At 65.8% G+C, this 21,827-nt stretch overlaps 7 protein-coding genes across 7 annotated transcripts in view; 3 read left to right on the top strand and 4 right to left on the bottom strand.

Annotated features, from left to right (window-relative positions):
* Nucleotides 1-465: 465 nt before the first annotated feature.
* On the top strand, nucleotides 466-8,275 carry AMSG_11862 (uncharacterized protein; the record flags this gene model as incomplete). Its single annotated transcript, XM_013902606.1, has 4 exons — nucleotides 466-3,660; nucleotides 4,160-4,962; nucleotides 5,193-8,122; nucleotides 8,188-8,275. The coding sequence occupies exons 1-4, from the start codon at nucleotides 588-590 to the stop codon at nucleotides 8,273-8,275; spliced, it is 6,894 nt and encodes a 2,297-aa protein (XP_013758060.1). The 5' UTR covers nucleotides 466-587.
* On the bottom strand, nucleotides 7,965-12,528 carry AMSG_11861 (uncharacterized protein; the record flags this gene model as incomplete). The annotated part of the gene is made up of 3 exons (XM_013902605.1): nucleotides 7,965-10,105; nucleotides 10,559-12,385; nucleotides 12,427-12,528. The coding sequence occupies 3 exons, from the start codon at nucleotides 12,526-12,528 to the stop codon at nucleotides 8,324-8,326; spliced, it is 3,711 nt and encodes a 1,236-aa protein (XP_013758059.1). The 3' UTR covers nucleotides 7,965-8,323.
* Nucleotides 12,529-13,411: 883 nt separating this feature from the next.
* Nucleotides 13,412-14,942, top strand: AMSG_11860 (uncharacterized protein). Its single transcript, XM_013902604.1, has one exon. The coding sequence runs from the start codon at nucleotides 13,969-13,971 to the stop codon at nucleotides 14,827-14,829; it is 861 nt and encodes a 286-aa protein (XP_013758058.1). The 5' UTR covers nucleotides 13,412-13,968; the 3' UTR covers nucleotides 14,830-14,942.
* A 2-nt stretch (nucleotides 14,943-14,944) lies between these two features.
* Nucleotides 14,945-15,588, top strand: AMSG_05192 (uncharacterized protein; the record flags this gene model as incomplete). Its single annotated transcript, XM_013902478.1, has 3 exons — nucleotides 14,945-14,956; nucleotides 15,110-15,172; nucleotides 15,358-15,588. 3 exons carry the CDS (start codon nucleotides 14,945-14,947, stop codon nucleotides 15,586-15,588), a joined length of 306 nt encoding a protein of 101 aa, XP_013757932.1.
* A 14-nt stretch (nucleotides 15,589-15,602) lies between these two features.
* Nucleotides 15,603-18,209, bottom strand: AMSG_05191 (uncharacterized protein; the record flags this gene model as incomplete). Its single annotated transcript, XM_013902477.1, has 1 exon — nucleotides 15,603-18,209. The coding sequence occupies one exon, from the start codon at nucleotides 18,207-18,209 to the stop codon at nucleotides 15,603-15,605; it is 2,607 nt and encodes an 868-aa protein (XP_013757931.1).
* Nucleotides 18,210-18,426: 217 nt separating this feature from the next.
* On the bottom strand, nucleotides 18,427-19,134 carry AMSG_05190 (uncharacterized protein; the record flags this gene model as incomplete). The annotated part of the gene is made up of 1 exon (XM_013902476.1): nucleotides 18,427-19,134. One exon carries the CDS (start codon nucleotides 19,132-19,134, stop codon nucleotides 18,427-18,429), a length of 708 nt encoding a protein of 235 aa, XP_013757930.1.
* A 286-nt stretch (nucleotides 19,135-19,420) lies between these two features.
* The window catches only part of AMSG_05189 (breast cancer type 2 susceptibility protein), an 8,306-nt gene continuing 5,899 nt past the window's right edge, over nucleotides 19,421-21,827 (bottom strand). The window contains exons 4-5 of the mRNA XM_013902475.1: nucleotides 21,555-21,773; nucleotides 19,421-21,424 (exon numbers count right to left, since the gene is read on the bottom strand). Coding sequence (XP_013757929.1) covers nucleotides 19,466-21,424; nucleotides 21,555-21,773 — 2,178 coding nt within the window. The 3' untranslated portion in view covers nucleotides 19,421-19,465. The remainder of the gene's footprint in view (nucleotides 21,425-21,554; nucleotides 21,774-21,827) is intronic.

Below are 21,827 nucleotides of genomic sequence, written 5' to 3'. Positions count from 1 at the left end.
TGCAATCGCTTTAAGCTCGCGATCGTGGTTGTGGATTTTGGAATAGAGTGTGGCCAGAGGGGCAGTATGTGTATGTGTGTGAGTGTGTGTATGTGTATGTTTTGATGATGTGAGTGTTGGTGTGTGTGGGGGGGTGTGTGGGGTGTGTGTGTGGGTGGGGGGTGTCGATTGGATTGTACAAATTTTTCCACCTTTGCAGCAATGAGTGCAAACACGCGCGCGCCCAGCCCACGTTTGCCTTGTCCCTGCCATGGTAGCGCTCCCCGCTTCCCCCGCCTTCCCCACGCACCACCACCAGAGCACACACAATCCATGCCTCATCACCCATCCAATCACAGTCCTTGCCTCTTCTCATCCCCATCGATGGTACCATGCTGCTCGATGGATGAAAAGGCATCGCAATCGGACATGGATGGGCTTGCTAATGGGGGAGGAGGGGGGCGGGCGGGCGGGGCGTGCCGTTCCAATGGCGTTCACTCGGGGCAAGGCGAGGAGCAAGGCGGCAAGGAGAGGCAGAAAAACGGGAAGTCCAACAGCACTCTCGGGAGGAGGAGAAGGGAGCAGGCAGGGGCAAGCGAGGGAACGGCATGTCGCACCATAGACCGGCGGCGTTGTCGTCGCGGAGCAGTCAGCGGTCGTCGTCGAGAAGGAGCAGCGGAGCGAGGCAAGGAGGTGCGAGAGGAAGTCGGCCAAGTCGGAGGAGCTCACGAAGGAGTGTCATGGCTGAAGACGATGGAGTCGACCCTGGATCAAGGTCGCACTTTCCCTCAAGGGTCTCCTCGCAGTACTCGTTGGCGTCATCGACGAGCTCGAAGCGGCTGTCGTGGGCGCCTGATCCGAGGGCCACCGAGTACTATGACGATCAGGGGTATGATCACCAGTACAAAGGCCGAGACGGCCGCGGCGCTGCTGCTGCGGCTGGCTTGGCTGACCACCACGGCGGGGCCGGGAGGCAGGCAGAGTCGGCGACGGGCGAACGGTCGTCGCGGCTGGATGAGTACCGTCGCCGGCGGGAGGCCCGGTCGGAGCGGCTCTCGCGAGTCACGTCGTCACGGCGATCGGTCGGCTCGTCGACGCCGACGCCGACACCCAAGCCGTCGTCACCGCCGGCGGGGCTCGACCGCTACAGCGAGGCGCACGATAGCGTGGGGAGCTTGGCGAGCAGCAGTTACGCGCGGCGAGTAGGTGGCGGCGGGGGTTTGGCGGCGGAGTTGGATTCGAACAACGAGGCATACGACAACGTCGGGAGCCTAACAAGCGGCGGATTCAGCAGCCCGGGACTGCCGGCGTCGGGCCCACGACGGAGCTCGCGGACAGGAAACTCGCTGGTGTCGCGGGCGTCGTGGCGGTCGACGTCGTCGTCGGCAGCACCGTCTGAGCGGTCGGTCCTCACGGACCGGACGTGCATGACGACGTCTGCGCGGGCGCGCGGCCCGCGGCAGCAGCGAGTCAAGGTCGCGGTCCGGGTCCGGCCGCTCAACGACCGCGAGCACGCGCTCGGGGCGGCGTCGTGCGTGACGATGCTGGGGCAAGAGTGCGTGATTACGGACCCGCACGACGATCCGCGGCGCGGGCGCAAGACCTTTCTCTTTGACTACTGCTACGATTCGAGCGTGACGCCGTCGGAGCCCAACTACGCCAACAACGAGACGATTTTCAGCGAGCTGGGCAAGTTCTACCTCGACAACGCATGGGCCGGGTACAACGCCTCGATCTTTGCGTACGGGCAGACCGGCGCCGGCAAGACGCACACCATGACGGGCACAGTGTCGGCGCCAGGCATCATCCCACTGGGCATGCAGGAGCTGTTTGCGCGGGTGCGGGCGGCCAACGCGCTGCAGGCGCAGCGGGCATCGGCGCCGGGCGTTGAGCTCGGCGAGTCCGTCTCGTACGTCATCGAGACCTCATTTCTGGAGATCTACAATGACGCCATCACCGATTTGCTCAATCCGCAGTCAGAAGAGGAGCTCAAGGTCCGCGAGTCGGCGACGATGGGCATCTTTGTGCAGGGCCTCTCCAAGGTGCTTGTCTCGTCTTACGCCGACATTCACAAGTGCATGACCGAGGGCAACAAGATCCGTGCAGTGGCGGCGACGGCCATGAACAAGACCTCGTCGCGGTCGCACTCGGTCCTCACCGTCTTTGTCACCCGCATTGTGCACGAGGCCGGCGGCGATGACGAGTCGGCGCGCGGGTCGGGCGAGGCCGACGAGTCGGGCAGCGGCTCGTCGGAGACCCGGGTCACCTCCAAAATCAACCTGGTCGACCTCGCCGGCTCGGAGCGACAGTCGAACACGCAGGCCGAGGGCCTCCGCTTCAAGGAGGCTGTCCACATCAACAAGTCGCTCTCGGCGTTAGGCGCCGTTATCAACGCACTCTCGTCGCACAAGAAGTTTGTCCCATACCGCGAGTCGGTCCTCACGCGACTGCTTCAAGAGTCGCTCGGCGGCAACTCGCGGACGGTCATGCTCGCCGCCATCTCGCCGGCGTCGTCCAATTTTAAGGAGTCGATCTCGACGCTCCGCTTTGCGCAGCGGGCCAAGTCGGTCATCAACATTGTCCGCAAGAACGTCTCACCCAAGGACGAGCTCATCGCCAACCTACGGGCCGAGATCTCGCGGCTGGAGACCGAGCTCGGCGAGCGGCGGCGCGGCGGGCGCGAACGCGGTGGGCCGCCGCCGGCAGCGTCGTCGGGCATGGCGAGCGGCGCGTCCGGCTCCGACAACCGCCGAATGCAGCGGCGGTCGTCGGTTGTCTCGACAGTCACCTTTAACGACTTTGCACTCGACGACGACGAGATGTCGGTCCTGCTCGGCAACCTGGAACTGAACCAGGAGGTCTTGCTGGAGCTCAACGAGCCGATCTCGGCCAAGGCGGCCAAAGCCGAGCGCATCGAGGCGCTGCGGCACGACGTACTGGAGAACGCCGGCATCTCACTTGGTGGGCTCGACTCGATGCTCGACATCGACAACAAGCCGCGGCTGGTCAACCTTTCGGTCGACCCGTCGCTCGACGCCAACCTCCTGTTTGTCGTCGAGGACGGCGAGACCGTGGTCGGGCAAGCCTACGGCTCGACCATTGTGCTCAAGGGCGACGGCATTGACTCGCGGCACTGCACCTTTCGCAACAAGAACGGCGTCGTTAGCCTCATTAATGAGCCCGGCTCGGCGACGTACGTCAACGGCATCATGGTCGACTTTGACAAGACCGTGACGCTTGCCTCGGGCGACCGCATCTTCCTCGGCAAGAACTACCTGTTCCGCTTCCTCGACCCGCGCGCCGAGCCCGTCGAGGCCATCACATGGGAAGACGCGGTCGAGGAGATCTCCGCCATTCACAACCTCGAGGCGTCAATGACCAAGGCTGCCGCAATCATCGTCACCATCCACTCGGGCCATAACCTGGTCAAGCGCGACCGGTTCGGCAAGTCTGACCCGTTCTGCGTCGTCCGCCTCGGCGACTACGTCGCTCAGACCAAGGTCATCAAAAAGTCGCTCGAGCCGGTGTGGGAGTTCCAGGTCTGCTGGCCGGGCCCGTTCCTCAACCCGGACTCGTGCATCCAGATCGTCGTCTGGGACTGGGACCGCTTCTCGTCCAACGACTACATGGGCGAGCTCGACATCAGCCTCGCCTCCATCCCTGCGGCCACCGGCGGCTACCGTCGCCGTCGATTTGAGCTCAAGGTGGGGGAGGAGCGTCGTAGCCAGCGGATCCACGGCGAGCTCGAGCTGAGCGTATACTTTGTGTGATGCTCGCAGTCACGGGAGTGCGAGGAAGTGAACACAGCCTGTCATTGCCGCGAACAGCCGCCGGGACAGGGAGAAAGCCCGCAGCCACAGCCGCATCCACACCCGCCCCCGGTGGCAGCCAAGCTCGGCTGCAACAGCCACCACTTGACGCATACCTAATCAGAGGTTGTATAGCAGAATGGAAGAGGAGCAAGGAGTGATTGAGGATGGCGGGATAGAGGCGACGGCAAAGTCGGCGGCCGAGTCGCTGGTGGTCAACCATGCTCGGTGCGAGCGAAGGCGGTGCGGGGCGGGTCTGGGATTGGCGGCTGGCTCGCTGTCATCGGTGGTGCCTGGGATGGAGGAAGAAGAACTGGCCAACCACCTGGCGGGGGCGTATGCTGGGAGAAAGAGCAACGATCTGGATGTAGTGGCTCATTTTGTGGGCCACTCGCTGAACAAGGTTATCCACGCGGATTTGCCTTTGGCCGTCGCAGGCTTTTTCTCGCCGGAGACGGTGGCAGCCATGGCTCGCGATCTCCGCCAGTTCCCGCCGCCGCTGGCCTCGTTTGGATCGGCTGTGAGTCTGGCGACGGGATCGCCTGTCCGGCTCGCGCCGCAGAGAAGAGTCCGCGCCTTGTTCACCTGTCCGGCAGACTACGACGGCGAGCTGAGCTTGGTTGCCGGCCAAGTCATCAATGTCACCGGTGATCTTGGCCTCTGGCTCCGTGGCGTCGACGTCAACGGCGCCGAGGGCATCTTTCCGGCAAACTATGTGGAGGACGTCGAGGTCCTGAGCCCGATGACCGACAGCCGATGTGACGCCACCGCCGAGGACGAGGGCGAGGGCGACGCCACGGCTGCTTCAGAGACCCAGCCTCCACAGAGTGCGCCGCCGCCGCGTCGGCGCTCGTCGGTGTCCCGGCGGCGAGCCTCAGTCTCTGAGCCGGTGGCTGTTGGCCGGCGAGACAGCAGCGCAGATCGTGCGGCGCATCCAGCAGCGCGCGAGCTGTATCCGGCATCACCGGCCATGCGGCCACCGCCTGCACGACCAGTCAAGCGCGAAGCCATTCAGCTTGACGCGTCGTCGAGCTCTGGATCTGGCTCTGGCTCTAGCTCTGGATCTGGCTCGAGCTCGAGCTCTGGATCAAGCTCAGGCTCTGGATCAAGCTCTGGCTCTGGATCCGCTGCGCCACCACCACCCATCCCGACCGGGCCACCACCCAAGCCGCGGGTACCGACCACACCCACACCTAATCGGCGGCGAACATGATAGCCAATCCTCAATTACACCCTCCCTTGGCCAACCGCCATCCCCCCCCCCCCCCCTGCCCGACCCGCCCACTCGGCCGCCACCACTCGTCGCCCGGCCAACGGACCCCCTCCCCCTCCCTCCCCCCCCCCCCCTGCCCCATGTTCCCGGCCGCAACGCTAACAGCATGGCTACGGACGACGGCAGAACAGGTCGACGGCGAGCAGAGCCAGCTGGAGGATGCTGTGGAGGAACTGGTGGCGGCTAGCGAGACCAATACAGGGGCGCGGTCTGTCCTGAGTGCGCTGACGGATGTGGTGGCGAGGTCGTCAGCGGTCCATGCCTCGCTGCTCACGCTCTTGTGTCAGCTGATCTTTGCCGGTATGGACGCTGCGCCTGAGGATGGACTGCTGGCTGAGGCTGCGGCAAGACTTCTGGCTCATGTCAAGGCTCATCTGACAACATCGCCTGATCTCCCGCCTCAGGCGGTCCAGCTGCTGGATCTGGCCTGTGTGGCTGTTCAGGGCGAGCTAGACGGCCTTGCCCGCGAGGTGCGGCGATCGAAGCGGTTGGCAAGGGAAGAGACACACGCTGCGCATATGAGTCTGCTGGCTGCGTCTGCGCCGGCTCGGGGCTTGTCGCTGGAGCAGCTGGAGGCGTCGGCAGACGACACACTCGACGCCTATCGTGCTCTGGTCACCGAGCAGCGCGGCGTCATCGAGGGCCTGGAGATGCATCTGCATGCTCTCCGCAATGCATCGACCTCGCTCGATCACGCGGCCTCGGGCGGCCCCCACACGTCGGGCCTTGTTCTCGAGGACCTCATGTACGAGAACGAAGAGCTCCGCCGACAGAACATGCACATCCGTGAGATGTGGCTGGCAGACATCGAGGAGGCTGCCGCCCAGGGGGTTCAGCTGCAAGTGCCCGGTGACGTTGCCCGCATGCGGACGGCCTCTGCCGCAGAGCTCGCTGCCGCCAAGCGCCGAGTCCTCGCCGGACGCTCGGCGTCGCCCTCGCCGGCGCCCATCCCGCTCGCTGCGCAGCATGTCGAGGCCCAGCTGGCCGAAGCCCAGTCCGAGATCGACTCGCTTCATGCCCAGCTGCGCAAGCTAGAGTCTGGCGCCGCCGTCGACCTCCGCGCCGAGAACAAGGCACTTGCCGACCAGCTCCAGGCGGCGGCGGCGGCGGCGGCAGCGGCCGAAGCACACTCGGCCGTCCTCCATGCCGAGAACGAGGCGCTTGCCGAACAGCTCGCCGCCGTTCGCGAGCATCCGGCATCGGCAGCGGCACTGAGCTCGGTCGAGGCCGCCACATCGACCGCCTCACTCCGCGCACAAATCATTACGCTCGAGGACCATGCCGCCGAGCTCCGCGCTGCGCACGCCGCCGAGCTCGACGCGCTGCGTGAGCAGCTGGCGGTTGTCAAGACCTCGCGCGACGCCGCAGTTGCCGACGTCGCCGCCGCGCGTAGCCAGGCGACGGCAGCCGAGGCCCGACTCACAGCTGCGCGGCGCGAGCGGAGCGACGAGCTTGATGCGCTCCGCGAGCAACTCACCGCTGCCTACGCCTCGCGCGATGCTGCCCATGCCGAGCTCACAGTTGCGCGCGCCCACGCCGACGCCCATGTCAACGCCGCGTCCCGGGCGGCCTCGCTCCGCAGCGAAGTCGATGTTCTCAACCAGAGTCGTGACACCGCCCGCGCCGCCGCGCTCCACGAGCAACTTGTGGTTGTTCAGCAGAGCCGCGATGCCGCGCTCGCCGAGGCCGCTTCCGCCCGCAGCCAGGTCGCTGCCGTCGAGGACCAGATGGCGAGCCTTCGCGCGTCGCGAACCGTTGAGCTCGACGCGCTCCGCGAGCAGGTTGCCGTCGCGCAGCAGAGCCGCGACGCCGCCCGCGCCGAGGCCGCGTCAGCTGCTGCCCAGGTCACCGCCCTTGAAGACCACATCGGCAAGCTCCACGCCGCCCGCTCCGACGAGCTCGACGCACTCCGGGAGCAGCTGGACGTTGTCAAGGCCTCGCGCGACGCAGCACTCGCTGATGCCGCCAACGCCCGCGCTGCCCCCAGGTCACCGGCCCAGGCGCTCGCTACCGCCGCCGAGCTGGAAGCACTCCGCGAAGAGCTTGCGGCTGCCAAGCGCGAGGCGCGGGTTGCAGCCCAATCGCCGACAGCGTCGCCACCTCGGCAGGTCACGCCTCCGGCGGCGATACCCGAACTCGCGCTCATGGCCGCTGAAAACGCTGCACTGGAGCAGCACATTGCGACGCTGCGCGAGACTATTGCCGAGCTGCGGAGCCAGGTTGCAGCGGCTGACCGGGCTAGCCGCGCTGGCGCTGATGCCGACCTGGCAGCTCTGCAGCAGACCATCGACTCGCTGCAAAAGCAGGTGGCAATCGTCACCCGCAGCCGCGACGAAGCCGAAGCCAAACTAGAGGCACTGCAGGCAGCGCAGCCATTGTCGAAGAGCGGAGGCGAGAGCGAGTCGCCGTCAGCAGTGGCACCTGCGCAAGACCTCGGCCCGACCGTCACCGCGCTCACCGAGGAGCTGAGCAAGGCCCGTGCGGCAAGCGCTTCCGATGCCGACCGCATCGCCGGCCTCGAGTCGGAGCTCCGCGAGCAGCGCAATCTGATTGAGCTACTCCAAGCCGACCGCAGTCTAAGCGAGTCTGCGCTGGCACAGGCGAGCGCGCGAGCGGCGAGCAGCCCCAGTGCCGACGAAAATGCGGCGCCGGGTCGCGTAGCTCAGCTGGAGCGCGAGCGAGACGACGCCCGTGCGCTGGCGGCCAAGCTGCAGCGCGAGCTGGAGACCGCAGCGGCCGACGCCGAGGCGGCCGAGGGAGATGAGGACGGTAGTGTTACCTGCAACGGCTGTGAGGCCAAGGAGCTACAGATTGCAGCGCTGGAGAAGACGATTGCCCGGCTCAACGCGCAACTGGCACGTCTCGAGGCAAGCATCGGCGATGACGACGGCAGCGGCGGCGGGCACGACACGCCATCGCGTGTCCGCGAGCTCGAAGAGGCGCTCGAGGCGAGCCGGGCCGAACTGGCACGAGTCGCTACCGACCACAACGCCAAGCAGCGCGAGCTGCTGGACGCCGTGGCGCGACTCAAGGCCGCGGCTACCAGCCGGCAGGCCAACTGGTATGCGTACAACGAGCAACGGGCGCAGCATCTGGCGGCGGTAGAGCGCGAGGCCCGGGCAGCAGTCGACGACGCGATGCACTCGGTCGACGCGCTCAAGACCGGGGTGCAGACCCGCGAGGGACTGGCGGCGCAGCGGCAGGCGCTGGCTAGCCTCATCGAGCATCTGCGGAGCCAGGGCGAGGGCGGGGCTCAGGCGTGCTAGAGTGCGGTGCCGTGAGCGGCGGCAAGGCCGGCAAGGAGACCCTCGAAGAGGGGAACGCCGCGGCCGGTGACAGCGTCAAAGCCAGACGCGGCACCGTAGCCGTACTTGCAGCACGCGGCCTCGGTGCACTCGTTCGAGCCCGTGGTGATGTCGATAAAGGCCGATGGCGGGAGGGTGTACAGGAGCGGGTTGATCCAGCCGACGGGCGGGAGGCCGCTAGCGAGCAGCTCGCCGTTGACGTGGGTGAGAAGGGCCGCCATTTGCGGGGCCGACGCCGAGGTGCCGGCACCGACCGGGGCCTCGCCGTTGAGAATGATGAGGATGTTGGAGGCAAGCAGGGCGACGTCGGGGAAGGCGCGGTGGTTGGCGTGAAAGGCGGTGGCCGGCGGAAGCCGCGGCGAGGAGTCAAGGTAGCCACGGACGGTAGGCGCCTGCCACTCGGGAAGCACAGAGTAGTTGGCAAAGCCGCCGCCAGTAGTGATGCCGCCGTTGGAACACATCGAGGTTGTGAGCGCGTACGGCGGGCCGCCACAGGCCGGCGGGCCAGGCAGCGGCGGGCCTGGATGAGCCATAGTGCAGATCGGCGGCTGCGGAGCACCGGGTGGCGGGCCGGGCGCGGCCTCGACCAGCACCACACCGCCGACCGCTGTCGTGTACTGCGACGCGGCCGGAAAGACGGTGTGGAGCGGGTGGATGGTGTTGTCGAGCTCGCATTCGCGCGAGAGCTCGCCGGGCGCGCCGTTGTCACCGGATGAGGCTACGATAGTGAGGCCGAGGAGGGCGGTGCGGGCAAACTCGAGGTCGCACCGCTCGATGTAGCCACGGGCATCGACGCCGAGAAAGGCGCAGACGTGGAACGGCTCGCCGTTCTGGGTCTTGTTGCACTGCAGGTACTCGGGAGTGCCGTACGAGATCGAGTGGACAAGCGCGCGCTCCGGGTCGCCGATGGTGTCGGTGAGGAACTCATACATCCAGCCGAGGTAAGTGGCGTAGGTGGTGGGCGCACCCGGCGCGACGCCAAGTAGCGTCGTCACATCGAGCACGCTCTCGGCGTTGCCGGTGTAGTTGTGCTGCGCAAACGGCCCGATGATACGTGAGACGTTGAACTGGTGCGGAGCGTCGACGGAGGCCAGCTCGGCAAACGCGGCGAGGTCTGAGAAGAGGAACCCGCCGCCGCCGCCACCCTCCTGGCCGGTCTCGTGCGGGATGACCAGGCCAAACTCGATGGCGGCCTGGGTGGCGAGCTGAGACGCAACTCTCTTGCCGCGCGGGATGCCAACAAGCTCGCGAACCACTGACGGAATGACGAGGTTGTTCGACTGCTGCTGGCTGGCCTTGCATGGCCCTGGCGATGGCGGGCTAAGCGGGCCGGCGCGAGCCGCCATCCGCTCCAGCACGGACGGCGGTGGAAAGTCCGACACGCCCGTGGCAAAGGCAAGATGGCGAGCGAGAGCCGGTGCGAGGTGAGCGGTACCGAGTGCAGCAGCAACGATCACATCTGCATGGAGCGGCTTGGTAGGCGAGCACGCGTGGACAACCATGCCACTGAAGATCTCCTCGACGAGGGAAATGGGGATCGACTCGAGGACGACGGACGCACCATCGGGCGCAACACGAGCAGCAATGCCATGCGTCTCGGCAAGAATCGAGACGATGCCCTCTGCTGCCACCATAGCCGAGGGCAACGCAGCGACGACTTTCTCGGTCGACCAGTACTTGGCGTACTTGCCTGATCCGGGGCTCGCCACCTGAAGGGCAGCAGCATGCACTGCGGCCGCCTCTGTAGCATCTACCCTTGCCGCCAGTCGGATCCGCATGTGGGTCATTGAGCGTCGGCCATCAAAGGGTTCCGTCGAGCATCGCCATCCGGGCGGAGGTGCGGTCCGGGCGAGGAACGGGGTTGTTGCGGAGAGGGGCAAGGTGGCGGTGGTGAGGGCGAGGAAGAAGGAGAGGAGGGCGACAGCGAGGAGGGGGGAGGTCATGGCGTGTATGTGTGCGTGTGATGTGTGGTGGTGTGTGCGTATGTGTGCGTATGTGTGCGTGTGTGTGCGTGTGTGTGCGCGTGTGGTGTGTGTGGTGTGTGTGCGGTGTGTGACCTGTACGCTTGGCGAGCCAGCCGGCAGCGGCCAGGGCTTGGGGGGCGCGCGATTCGGGAGGCGCGTGGTTCGGGGGACGGGTGAACGTGATCGGGTGTGAGGCTGGGCGGTACACTATTATTGTGAAGAGTTGACATCGCGATGACGGACAGGATCAAAGTAGGCATGTTGTATGAGCTCCGAGGCAGTGGGACGCTTCTCGTGATCCCACACGAGGACCTTGTTGATGATATCGAGGGCCTCAAAGTTGGCAAGAGGGGTCTTGGACGAGACGTAGACCTGGAAGCCGCCACGGCCCATGTGCGGCTCGCCGAGGTGGCGATACTTTTTGGCGACGAGCTTAAAGGGCGGGCGGGCGTACTTGGCGAGGTAGCGCTCGTACGAGGCTGTGCCGAGGGCGCGGGCAATGAGCTCCATCTGATGGCGATTGTCCTTGGAACGGAAGAGGGTGCGGCGGAAGATGAGAGAGCCCATGAGGCAAGCAAAGGCCCAGACATCGACCGAGTAGTCGTAGTACGAGTAGTGGAGAAAGAGCTCGGGCGCCTTGTAGGGACGGGTGCCGGGCCACGAGGTGAACGGCCGCGATGGCACGTAGTGGACGCCAAAGCCCCAGTCGATGATGCGGAGCTTCTTGGTGATGGGGTCGTAGCAGATGTTGCCGCCCTTGATGTCGCGGTGGATGACGCCGAGCGAGTGTGCGTAGTCGAGGCCCTTGAGGACGCGGAAGAGGTACCACCGGGCGTCGAGGTCGGTCATGTCGCGGAAAGACTCCTTGTAGTTGGGGTTGTTCACAAACTCAAAGACAATGAGCTTGGTGTCGTCATCCGGGTTGCGGACAAGGCCCATGTACTCGACAATGCACGGCCCGCCCTTGACCCGCTCGAGCATCATGATTTCCTGTTTGAGCTTGAGAACCGACTCTTTGTCGACCTTGATGGTCTTGACCACGCACTCTGAATCTGTGGGCTTGTGGGTAGCCTTGTAAACTTCGCCGTATGCGCCCTGACCGAGCATGACATCGTAGTTGACGGCGTAGTCTTCAAACTCGCCCCACTCCAGCTTGAAGCGCGAGGCGTCGAGCTCGCGATCATCGACGTCCTGGAAGACAAACATGTACTGGCGGGCCATGCCGCGCGGGAACGAGACCTCGTCGACGCACGACATGGTATCGTCGTCAGAGAAGGAGCCCGACGTCAGCCGCCGCGCCACCGAGGGGTCCACTGTCCGAGACGCGGCGTATTGGAGGTACATGGACGACGCGCGGGAGACAATGCCACGCCGTGGCGAGACGCCGCCCGAGCCTAGGATTCCGCGGAAGGACGACTTGCGCGAGATGGAGCCGGGCGTGTTGGTCCCACCCGGCGACCGGACCTGGTACCAGGCCGCGTCCTCATCGAGCTTGCCCAGCCCAGCGCCATGCCGCACGTTGGTCAGCGTGCGAGGCGAAATGAGGTTCTGCGACGAGCCGATGCGCGAGAGGACACGCGACTCGGCCTGCAAGCCTGGCGGCGTCGCGCCTTCGGGCACCGGCCGGAGCGAGGAGAAGCGAATCGATGACGACCGCCGTGGCGAGACGTGCTGCTGCGCGTACGCCGCCGCCGCCGCTGCCTCTTCGGCACCTGCCGACGGCGCGCCCAAAGACGAGCCCAGCATCGTGCCCGGCCCGTAGCTCATCCGCATGCTTGACTCGCCACGCGGCGTGGTCGTCATACCCGACCGGGTCGCCGCCGCTGCTGCCGCCGCCGCCGCCGACCGCGGCGTGACCGGCACCCGGGCCACAGCGACAGTAGAGGCCGGGCCGACGCGCCGGTCAGTGCGGCGGGTCGGCGGCGACGACGCGCCGCAGCATGGGAAGCAAGCCCACCACTTGGACGACGACGGAGGCTCCGAGCTGCCGTCACCGGTGATGCGGAACTCGGGGACCTGGCCGTTGTTGACTGCCACCAACTCGCCCGACGAGAGCTGACCATGAACCGGGTATCTTGGAGCAGCCGCCGGGCGACGCTGGGCCGCAGGCGAGTCAGCAGCAGCTCGACGCGAGGCACCGACAGAGTGACGTTCGTCTGCTCGAGCAGGACCAGAATTGGAAGTACCAGGTGTGGCATTGGTATGAGGGACCGAGGCTGTTGCGGGTGAGCGCGACGGCGGTTGAGACGGAGTGCTTGGACCGCCACCGCCACCGCCACCGCCACCGCCACCGGTTGGCGAAGCATGACCACTGGCATGACCTCCACCACGGCCGCTACCTTGATTACTTGCACCTCCACCCACTACAGCACCCGTGGCCAGTGGGGTACCCTTGGCCCTTTACCCTTTGCCATCCGTCGAGAGGTGCTACCGTCTCCCGCCTCCACCTTCCCTTCCCCTCCCCCTTCCCTACCGCGCGAGCCTCTCTGCGGTTGATGGCTGTAACGCACGAACGATTGAACGGACGAACGAACAGTTTGCGAATTGCGGAGCGAGTTGGGGCGAAAAGCGGCCAAGGAACAACGCCGCGGGATACCATTGACATGGGGGGTGTAAAATTTTGTGTTGGGTGAGTGGGGGGGGGGGGGGGGGGGCATGAGTTGGCGTCTGGGGAGACTTGCTTGAGGAGGTAGGGATGTGTCGTTGTGGTGTTGCGCTGTGTGTGTGTGTGTTGTGTGTGTTGTATGTGTGCGTGTGTGCGTGTGTGCGTGTGTGGGTGTGTTGTATGTGTACGTGTGTGTTGTATGTGTGCGTGTGTGCGTGTCTTCATAATCACGGTACATGGTTCGGCATGTGTGTGCGGGAAGGGCAAGGTGGAAGTCATATGCTTGCAGAGGACTCCGGCCGATGAGACCGACCTGCGCGAGGGCGAGGGCGAGGGCGAGGGCGAGGGCGAGGGCGAGGGCGAGGGCGAGGCACTCTTGGCTCAGGAGCCACGAGCAAGAGCACAGGCTGGCAATGGGAGCAAAAGGTGACGGGAGGCGAGGCGGCGGCGGAGACGGCAGCAGCGGGAGGGTTGGCGGGGGTGGCGAGGGTGACGGTCGTGGCGGTCGTGGCGGTCGTGGCGGGCGTGGGCAGGAGGGCAGGCTCGGCGGGAAGAGATTGGGCGGGCAGACAGAGACGAGCTCGTTGCTGGAGATGGGCGATGGCGTCGAGGTTGTGGACGGGCAAGTAGGGAGTGCAGGGATCTTGGGCTCGTGGTTCAATCTCGGCAACGTGACGCTCGGAGCAGGGACGTTGTCGATCCCGTTTGCGCTCTCGTTGACCGGGCTCATCCTCGGCCCGATGCTGATGATGCTGAACTTGGCACTGGCAGCGTTGGGCATCCAGTTTATTGTCTGGGCGACCGACTTGCTCGGCAAGCGCCCGTTCTCGTATCAGGCCCTGGCCAATGCGGTGTTTGGCCCGCGGCTGTGCGCAGCAGTGGACGTCTTTATTGTCCTGCACTGCTTCTCGGCACTCCTCGCCTACCAGATCATCATCGGCGACTTGGTGCCTGCCGTGTTGGAGGAGTGGTTCAACACGAGCAACTGGGCGTTTACCCGGGTCGGCGTGGCGGTCATTCTCAACGGGCGGTCATGATCCCGCTCTCGCTGCTGCGGCGGATCTCGTTCCTCGCGCACACCTCGCTGGTGGCAGTGGCGTGCATGCTGTATCTCACAGGCATGGTGGTGGCGCATGCCATCACGCACGGATGGGACGACTCGGAGCGCGGGAACATCAACGCAGTCGACTTGTCTCACGGGCGGCGGCTGGCGTACTTTAACATCTCGCCACAGATCTTTGTGGCGCTGCCCATCATCGGCTTTGCCTTTGCCTCGCACGTCCAGGTCCCGACAGTGTACGAGGAGATGCGCAAGCCGACCGGGCGGCGGATGATGTTTGTAGCCTGGCTCGCGCTCATCACCTGTGCTGTCGTCTACCTCACCGTCGGCATCTTTGGCTACATCACCTTTGGCCTCTCGGTCGATGGCAACGTGTTCAACAACTTTGTCGACGAGGACAACCCATACGTCGGCGTGGCCAAGCTCGGCCTCGCCATCACGCTCATGTTCTCCTCGCCGCTCTTTGTCCATCCGATGCGCGAAAACATTGTCCACCTGCACTACCTCGTCACCACTCCGCGCGAAGCGCTCGCCGTCACCAAGCCGCCGCTTGTCGAGGCCATGGCCTGGCCCATCCACGCCTCCATCACCATCGGCTTGCTGGGCACGACCGCCTTTCTCGGCGTCCTCATCCCCAACGTCGAGGTTGTTCTCTCGTTTGCCGGCGCCGTCATTGTCTCCATCCTCGTCTACATCTTGCCGGCCGCCTTCTACCTCGGCCTCCGGCCAGCCACCGATCCGGTGTGGCGGAAGCACGCCGCAACTGCCCTCGGCCTTTGGGGTTGCGTCATGTTGGTTGTCGGCACGGCCGTTGTCATCACCGAAAACGTGTAGCGTTCCGGAGCGTGCGGGTGGCGGGTTGGTCGGCGGGCGGCGGCCGACACGCGCCTCGCCACGCGCCTGTCGGCGGCCTGGTCTGCGGCGGGTGTAAAGGTACACAGGCGTTGCCATGGGCATTGTCGTACACATGCCAGCGGGGTTGGATTTGCCTTTGTTGCCGCTGGTGGTGGTGGTCCGGACTGGCGAGGTCGCTCATGTCGAGGTGGGCGTGCCGACGGGCGTGTCGCAGGTGAGTTACGGGCGACGGCCCGGACGCGGCGCCGTGGGGGATCAGCGGCTTGTTCTGCTCGTCTTTGATGGCGCAAGCAGCTTCGGATCGGCGTACATGGGGTGGACTGTCGGCGGGGAAGATGCATGGCTGTTTAGTCTTGACGCCGATGACACGAGGCTGTCGGCGGGAGAAGCCGCTTGGATCCGCGCCGTGGTTGCGTGCATGGCCGAGGATTTGGCGTCGTTGGACGCATTACCACCGATCGCAGGCTGTGGGCGGTGACGGCGAGGGAGCGATGGACGGCGGTGAAGTTTGTGCCGGGCAGCCTTCTTGGCAGCTACGTCGCCTTTGGCTTTACCGGCATGTTTGGCAGCGAGGACCACGAGCTGACCTTTGCCATGTGCCGGCGGCTGCTCGAGTCGTCAGCCAAGTATGCGGTGTGCGTGAGCGGAGTGGCGCATCCGACACTCGCTGGGATTCACGGCATTCCGGCGTACGGCTCGCTCGGACGACACGTCGTTGAGCTCATTGCTCGTCGCTAAAAGGCAGGCGGCAGTCATCTGGTGCCGGCGGCAAGAATGGTAGTGAGGATGACGTCTAGGCTGAGCGGATCGGCATTCGGATCGGCGCCCGACTGCGGCTTGGGTTGCGGCTCGCCAGGCTGAAGGCGGATGGAGGTGAGTTGAGGCGGGAGGTGAGAGGCGTGGTGGCGGAGGCAGTGGGCGAGGGCGAGCATCGAGCTCTCGAGCTCTCGGGCGTCGATGCGCGGGGTGTGATACTCGGTTCCGCGCGAGGCGGCGCCGGGATCGGCGTTGGCGCGGCCGAGCTCTTCAAGCCAGGCCCGGAGCGCAGGGTAGGTGGCGCGGAGAAAGTCGTTGAGAGCGGCGTGCGGCGAGTCGGCGGCAAATGCGATGCCAGAGACTAGGTGCTGGAGGATTGTAGAGACGGCGAGGAGCTCGTCGGCCTCGACGCCCTGCACGGGGCCGAGACCGTAGAGCTCCGGCTTGGCGATGGCCGGACAGAAGACGCGGAGAACAATGAACGAACCGACAGCCTTGACGCCAGCGTCGGGAGCGCCGTCACCAGCGGTGGCGCGGTAGAGCTCGCCGATGAGAGCGCCAAACTGCAGCGGAAGGACGGCATCTGATGCGAGCAGCGCGGCAATGACGGTGTCGGCAAGAGTGCGGAGGCGGTGAGGCGCGGAGTGCGGGAGAGGGCGGGCGAGAGCGGCAAAAACTGGCGCGAGGACTGATTGCACAAAGCCGAGGCCCACGACCTGGGCGTACGCGACCATGACGTGCGATGCGAGAGACGAGCCGTTGAAGAGCGAGGCGACAAGGTCGGCATCGACGCGGGCGGCGGCGGAGGCGGCGAGGCCCGAGTCGAGCTGAGCTCGGACGCCGGCGAGGACCAGCCGGAGGCCAGCGCCCTCAGCGCACGCCAGCTGGACAAGGTTGTACGCAGTCTCCCGGAGCGAGGCAAAGACGGCGGCAGCGGCGGTGGCAGGGCTAGCTCCCGATGGGCCGGGCCGGGACTCGCCGGCGAGAACCTGGCCCAGCGCTAGGGCGAGTGCAAACTCGTCCTGCATTATGAGCCGGACAAGGCGGCGTGCGCCGCGGCGGCGGTAGAGGCGTTGCTTGGACTTGTTCACGCCAGGGGCCCCAGGCGACTTGTGTCCGTACTCCGAGTGCCGACGGCGGATTCGGGACTTGGACAGCGAGCGGGAGGCGCGGGAGGCGCGGGAGGCGCGAGCAGGCGGCGAGGCTGGACGCTCGTCGGACTCGCAGGGGAGCGACTCCCGAGGCGGCGAGGCTGGCCGGGCAGGTTTGGCGGGGCGGAACGCGCCCTGCGGGGTGGTCACCACCTTGCGCCACAGCAGGTCAGCGGCGATGGGAGCACCGGCCGGCGGTCTGCCATGGGTCAGCGGCGACTCGGGCGGCGGGTGGTTGGCCGGCGGATTGTGCGGCGGGACGGGAGGAATGCCAGAAGTGACGGTGAGCTCGCCGCGGACGGCGAGGCTCGGGTTCCACTTGGCGTCGCGGAGCGGAGCAGCAGCGAGGGCATGGACCAGAGCGGCGCGCGACGCGGTGACCGAGGCAACAAGCGAGGCCGGGTCAAGAGCAGCGAGCGAGGCCTGTTCGACAGCCTCGACACTGGCAATGAGCTGGGCCTGGCGACGGAGCTCGACCTCGTCGGCGCGGAGGACGTCGTTGTGAAAGGCGGTGATCGACTCGAGCGAGGCAAGGGCGGCATCGTATTTGGCGCGGAGGGCAGTAGCGGCACGGTCGGCCTGGTCGCGGACGGCGGCGCGGGCGGCGTCGAGGTTGGCGAGGTTGGCATCGAGGGCGGCGGCGCGGGCGGCAACGTCCGGGTGGGCGCGCGGGCCGGCGCGGATCTGATCGTGGGTGGTGGCGAGGATGGTCGAGAGCGGGACAAGCGGGTGCTGGGCAGCCGGGCCGAGCGCGTGCGAGCCCATCATCTTGTCGTGAATACAGACAGCGGCCTCGCAGGTGGCACACCAGTAGGAGAGCGGCTGGTCGGGATGATCGGGGCAAGCGGCAACGAGCGAGGCATCGGACGCGCGGACAAGCGGCGGACTCACACGGGCGTTGCGGTTGATTCGGACGTAGTAGCGGACAGCAACGCGGTCTGCCGATGGCACAAGGTACTGCGGCGGAGCCCAGACGAGGGCGCCGGTGGCCGGATCGGCAACCTGCTCCAGTAGAGCCCACGAGTCAAAGCCCGGCGGGAGCGGCGGCATGTTTCGCGGATCCCAAGCGGCGATGTCGAGAGCAAAGGCCCTGCCGACAGCGACGTGGCAGACAAGCAGCTCTTCAGCGCCAGGCGGGGTGTGACCAGCGGGGAAGACCATGCCAGGCGGAGCGAGAGTGAGGCCGTTCCGCACCAGGGCGTCCACGGAGCTGTTGGCGGCAGCCATGCGAGCCAGATCAATGACCGAAGTTATGACCAGGGTCTCAGGGGAGGCCTGTATGAGGTCATCAAAGCCGGCCAGGAGCGCCACCGGATTCAGCTCGCCGATGGGGTAGACAGCAGTGGCAGCGGGCGACAGGCCGGGTTCAAACAGAGCACGTCGGACATGGAACAGGACCTCCTGGGCAGCAGCCGTGCTCGGGGGGAGGGCGTCTACCACCACGTCACCCATGTGTGGATGTGTAGTGGTGTGTATGTGTGCGTGTGTGTGCGTGTGTGTGTGTATGTGTGTGTGTGTGTGTGGCTGGCTGGCTGGCTGCGGGTGGCGCCAAAGTGGAAACGGTGGGAGGGGCGGCGGGTGGGAGGGGCGGCGGGTATGGGGACTGATGGTTTGGATTGGTGTGGATCGGTAGAGTGGAGGTGGGTGCATGTGGTACAGATCGGTCGTGTTAGTCGATCTTGTACTTGCGGCCGGCGGCAAGACAGACCTGGCGGGCGTAGTACTGTGAGTTGCCGACCGAGATAAAGACCATGAGGCCGGCACCGACGGTGGTAAAGGCGTTCTTGTCGGACATGGTGTACCAGAGAAGGGCAAAGGTGGCACAGGCAATCAGCAGCGGTGAGCGGAGCCACATGTTGAGCTCGACAGCGACGCGGATGCGGGTGATCTTGGCGACGAGGCCCATGTCGACGAGGCCCGAGAGGAAGTAGTCGATGCCACCAGGTAGGCCGCAGATGGCAAAGTGGTAGACAGCAGCAAGGCCGCCGTACTCGCCGCCGTAGAAGACCTGGACGGTGGTGCCGATAAAGACAAAGAGAAAGTGATGCACAATGTCTGCGGTGGAGCACTTGAAGAGAGCAATGTGGTAGGCGTGGATGACGGCGATGATGGTTGCCGAGGGATCAAAGCGGATGGGATTGCGCAGAGCGTCCACGGGATCAGCCAGAAAAGTGAGAGCAGGTGCAATGCACGTGGCACACACAAATCCATTGCCAATAGCATGGACAAAGTACCACCGAGCACGCGGAGAGACGCCAAGAACAAAGGTGACAAAGGCGTCGGCCACGACCAGGACCAGGACCGAGTACACCACAAACGCCACCACTTCGTTCTCCATGGCTGTGGCCATGGTCAGACCGCGCAGGCTCTCCATCATTACGTGTATGTATGTGTGTGTGTGTGTGAGAGAGTGTGTGTGAGTGTGTGTGTGGAGTGGAGTGGAGTGTGGTGTGGTGTGGTGTGTGGGGTGGGGTTAGGGGTCAGTTCGGGCGCTGGGCCTTTCTTCGCCTGCGAAGGGAGAGGGGGGCGGGGAGGGGGGGGGGCGATGCGGGGCTGATTGGGGCTGATCAGGGTGATGGGATGGGTGATGGGAATGCGGATGGGGTATGCATGTTGGTGTTTGGTTGGTTGGGAGAGAGAGAGAGAGAGAGAGAGAGAGAGAGAGAGAGAGAGAGAGAGAGAGAGAGAGGGAGAGAGAGAGAGATGGCTCACCGGGCGAGTGTGGCAAAGAACTCGTCATCAACGGAGTCGTACTTGGTGGTGGTGAGGAGGTTGGCGAGCAAGTTCTGCGCCTTGATCAGCTGCCGCTTCTGCATGACCAGCTGATTCTGCTGGCGCTCAAAGGCAAGGCGGTCGGCCATGACGCCGTCGTCGCTGCCGATGGCGGCCTCGTGGTAGCGGACCATGTACGCAAAGACGTCGCAGATAAAGGCGACCATGCGCGCCACAGGCGCGGCAACCTCGGCGCCGAGCGCCGGCGAAAACTCATCCGAGCCCACAAGCCGGTACAGCCGCCGCACGTCGCCGAGAGTGAGGACTTCTGGAGAGAGCCCGTCGAGCGCGTGCAGGAGCTGGACCGAGTGCTGCACCTTGCGTGCCTGCGAGATCGGTCGCCGGAGGAGGATGCACAGCGCCTGGCACACGTGCTCCACAAAGACTGGCGGCCGCCGGTACGAGTGCACCTCCAGAATGTCCGCGTCTGAGATGTAGTCGCATGCTCGGCGGGCCGGCCAGCGCGACGCCGGCTCGGCCAGCTGCGCCCGCGCGCCCTGGGACGGTGCAGGCAGCGCCGGCGGTGGCCGCGCCCACCGCCGTCCAAACGCCGCACTCACCTCGACGTTCTTCTCCGACATGTAGCCCACAAACGAGGCAAACGCCGCAAGCAGCTCTGCGTCCGCCTGGAATTGGATCCGCAAGCCCGAGTCGACGTACGCCTCGTGGTCGAGCACGTACCGCAGCAGATGCAGCTTCGTTGCCACATCTGCGCTCCCTACAGCTGCGCGGTCACCGGCAAGCAACGCGCCGAGCGCAAGGTAAAACAGCGCTGGCGGCGGTCCGCCCTCGTCGCGCGCGCCAAGCGCGTAGCCGCGAAAAGCAGCCACCACAGGATCGGCGGAAGTCACCGAGCCAAAGCTGTCGCCGGCGCTCCCGATCGCGTCGGCGTTATCAAATGCGGCACGGGCAGCAGCGCGTGCCACGCGCAGCCGCTCGCGCTTGACCGCAATCTCAGCTGCGCGTGCTGCAGTATTCTCAGCGGCCGCTGCCTCGGCGGCGGCGGCAGCCTGCGCCAGCGCGTCCTTGCGCACCCGCCGCAGCTTGCGGCGCTCCATCCACGACAGCGACGCTTCCCCGTCGTACCTGTCGTCATCGCTCTCGCAACCCTCGTCCCCGCCGTACAGGCCACGCGCCCACATTGTTGCTGGATCCTCTGACGCCTGCCGGCTAAGCGAGCTGTCGGACGCTCGCGACCGCAACAGCATGTCGTACGGATCGCACTCGGAGAGCGGCCGCATGGCGAGCTCAAGCTCACGGGCTTCCCGCTCAGCGTCCGCTTTCGCCTCGGCAGCAGCAGCAGCAGCAGCAGAAGCGGCAGCGGCATCAGCAGCCTTGGCCCGCTCAGCGCGGCCGGCAGCAATCAGCTTGGCGGTCTCGGTCCGCCGGCGCATCTCCTCCATCCGAAGCTTGCGCGCGACGGCGGAGCGTGCGGCGTGGACGTGGGCATCGGCTTTGCGGGCGCGCGCAATCCGTGCCGCCATGTGCTCGGCCATCAGCACCTCTTTGAACCGGGTCTTTTGCACCGTTCGCAGCTGTGAGTGGCGGTGCTGAAGCGCGGCAAGCCCGACCGGCGACGTGTCGACGGCGACGCTGAGATCGGCGAAAACGTCGCGGCGGACCGAGGCCGCGAGGCCGACGCCCAGGCCGTCAGCGTTCCATCCGGTTGCCTCGACCGTTGCCGCGGCCTCCCAATCGTCCCTGGCATACATGCCGGCGCCGGCCACCGTTGCCGCCCGTCGGTCTAGCAGCTGAGGATGGCTCTCCCACTCGGACCGGGCCTGTGGCTGGCCCCAGGTGCTCCTCCCCAGCACCAACCGGTCCTGCACCCGCGGGCTCTGCGAGCGGTTTGTTGTACTCGCCTGGACAGCGTGGCGTGCAGCAGCAAGTGCCCGCTGTCGCCGTCTTGGGCTGGAGCTCATGTATGTAAATGTGTATATATGTGTGTGTGTGTGTGTGTGTGTATGTGTGTGGGAAGAGTTGGGTGTGCCGCTACGACGACGGTTGGCGGGCGAGTGCCGAGACAGCCATGACGCCTCCGGTCTCAACGATGACATCGGTGACGACGGTGCGGGCAAAGGCCTCGATTTGGAGGCCCAGGGAAGCAGGCACCGATGCGGGAGCAGGCTGGGCAGAGGTAGCGGCTGCAGCCAAGGCGATGGCGTCGTCGATGTGGCGGGCGAGCGAGGCGGTGTCGTCGGATTGGCGCTTGCGTGCGCCAAGGCCGGCGTTGCCTCCGAGACCCTCGTTTGGCCTGGTCATCCTCGATCCCCGTTTTCCCCTTGGCGTGTCTAAAGC

This window comes from Thecamonas trahens, assembly GCF_000142905.1.
Source record: "Thecamonas trahens ATCC 50062 unplaced genomic scaffold supercont1.22, whole genome shotgun sequence".
In the NCBI taxonomy this organism is placed as follows: Eukaryota; order Apusomonadida; family Apusomonadidae; genus Thecamonas; species Thecamonas trahens.
The sequence above is the reverse complement of the archived record's forward strand: the minus strand, read 5'-3'. Positions and strand labels throughout refer to the sequence as shown.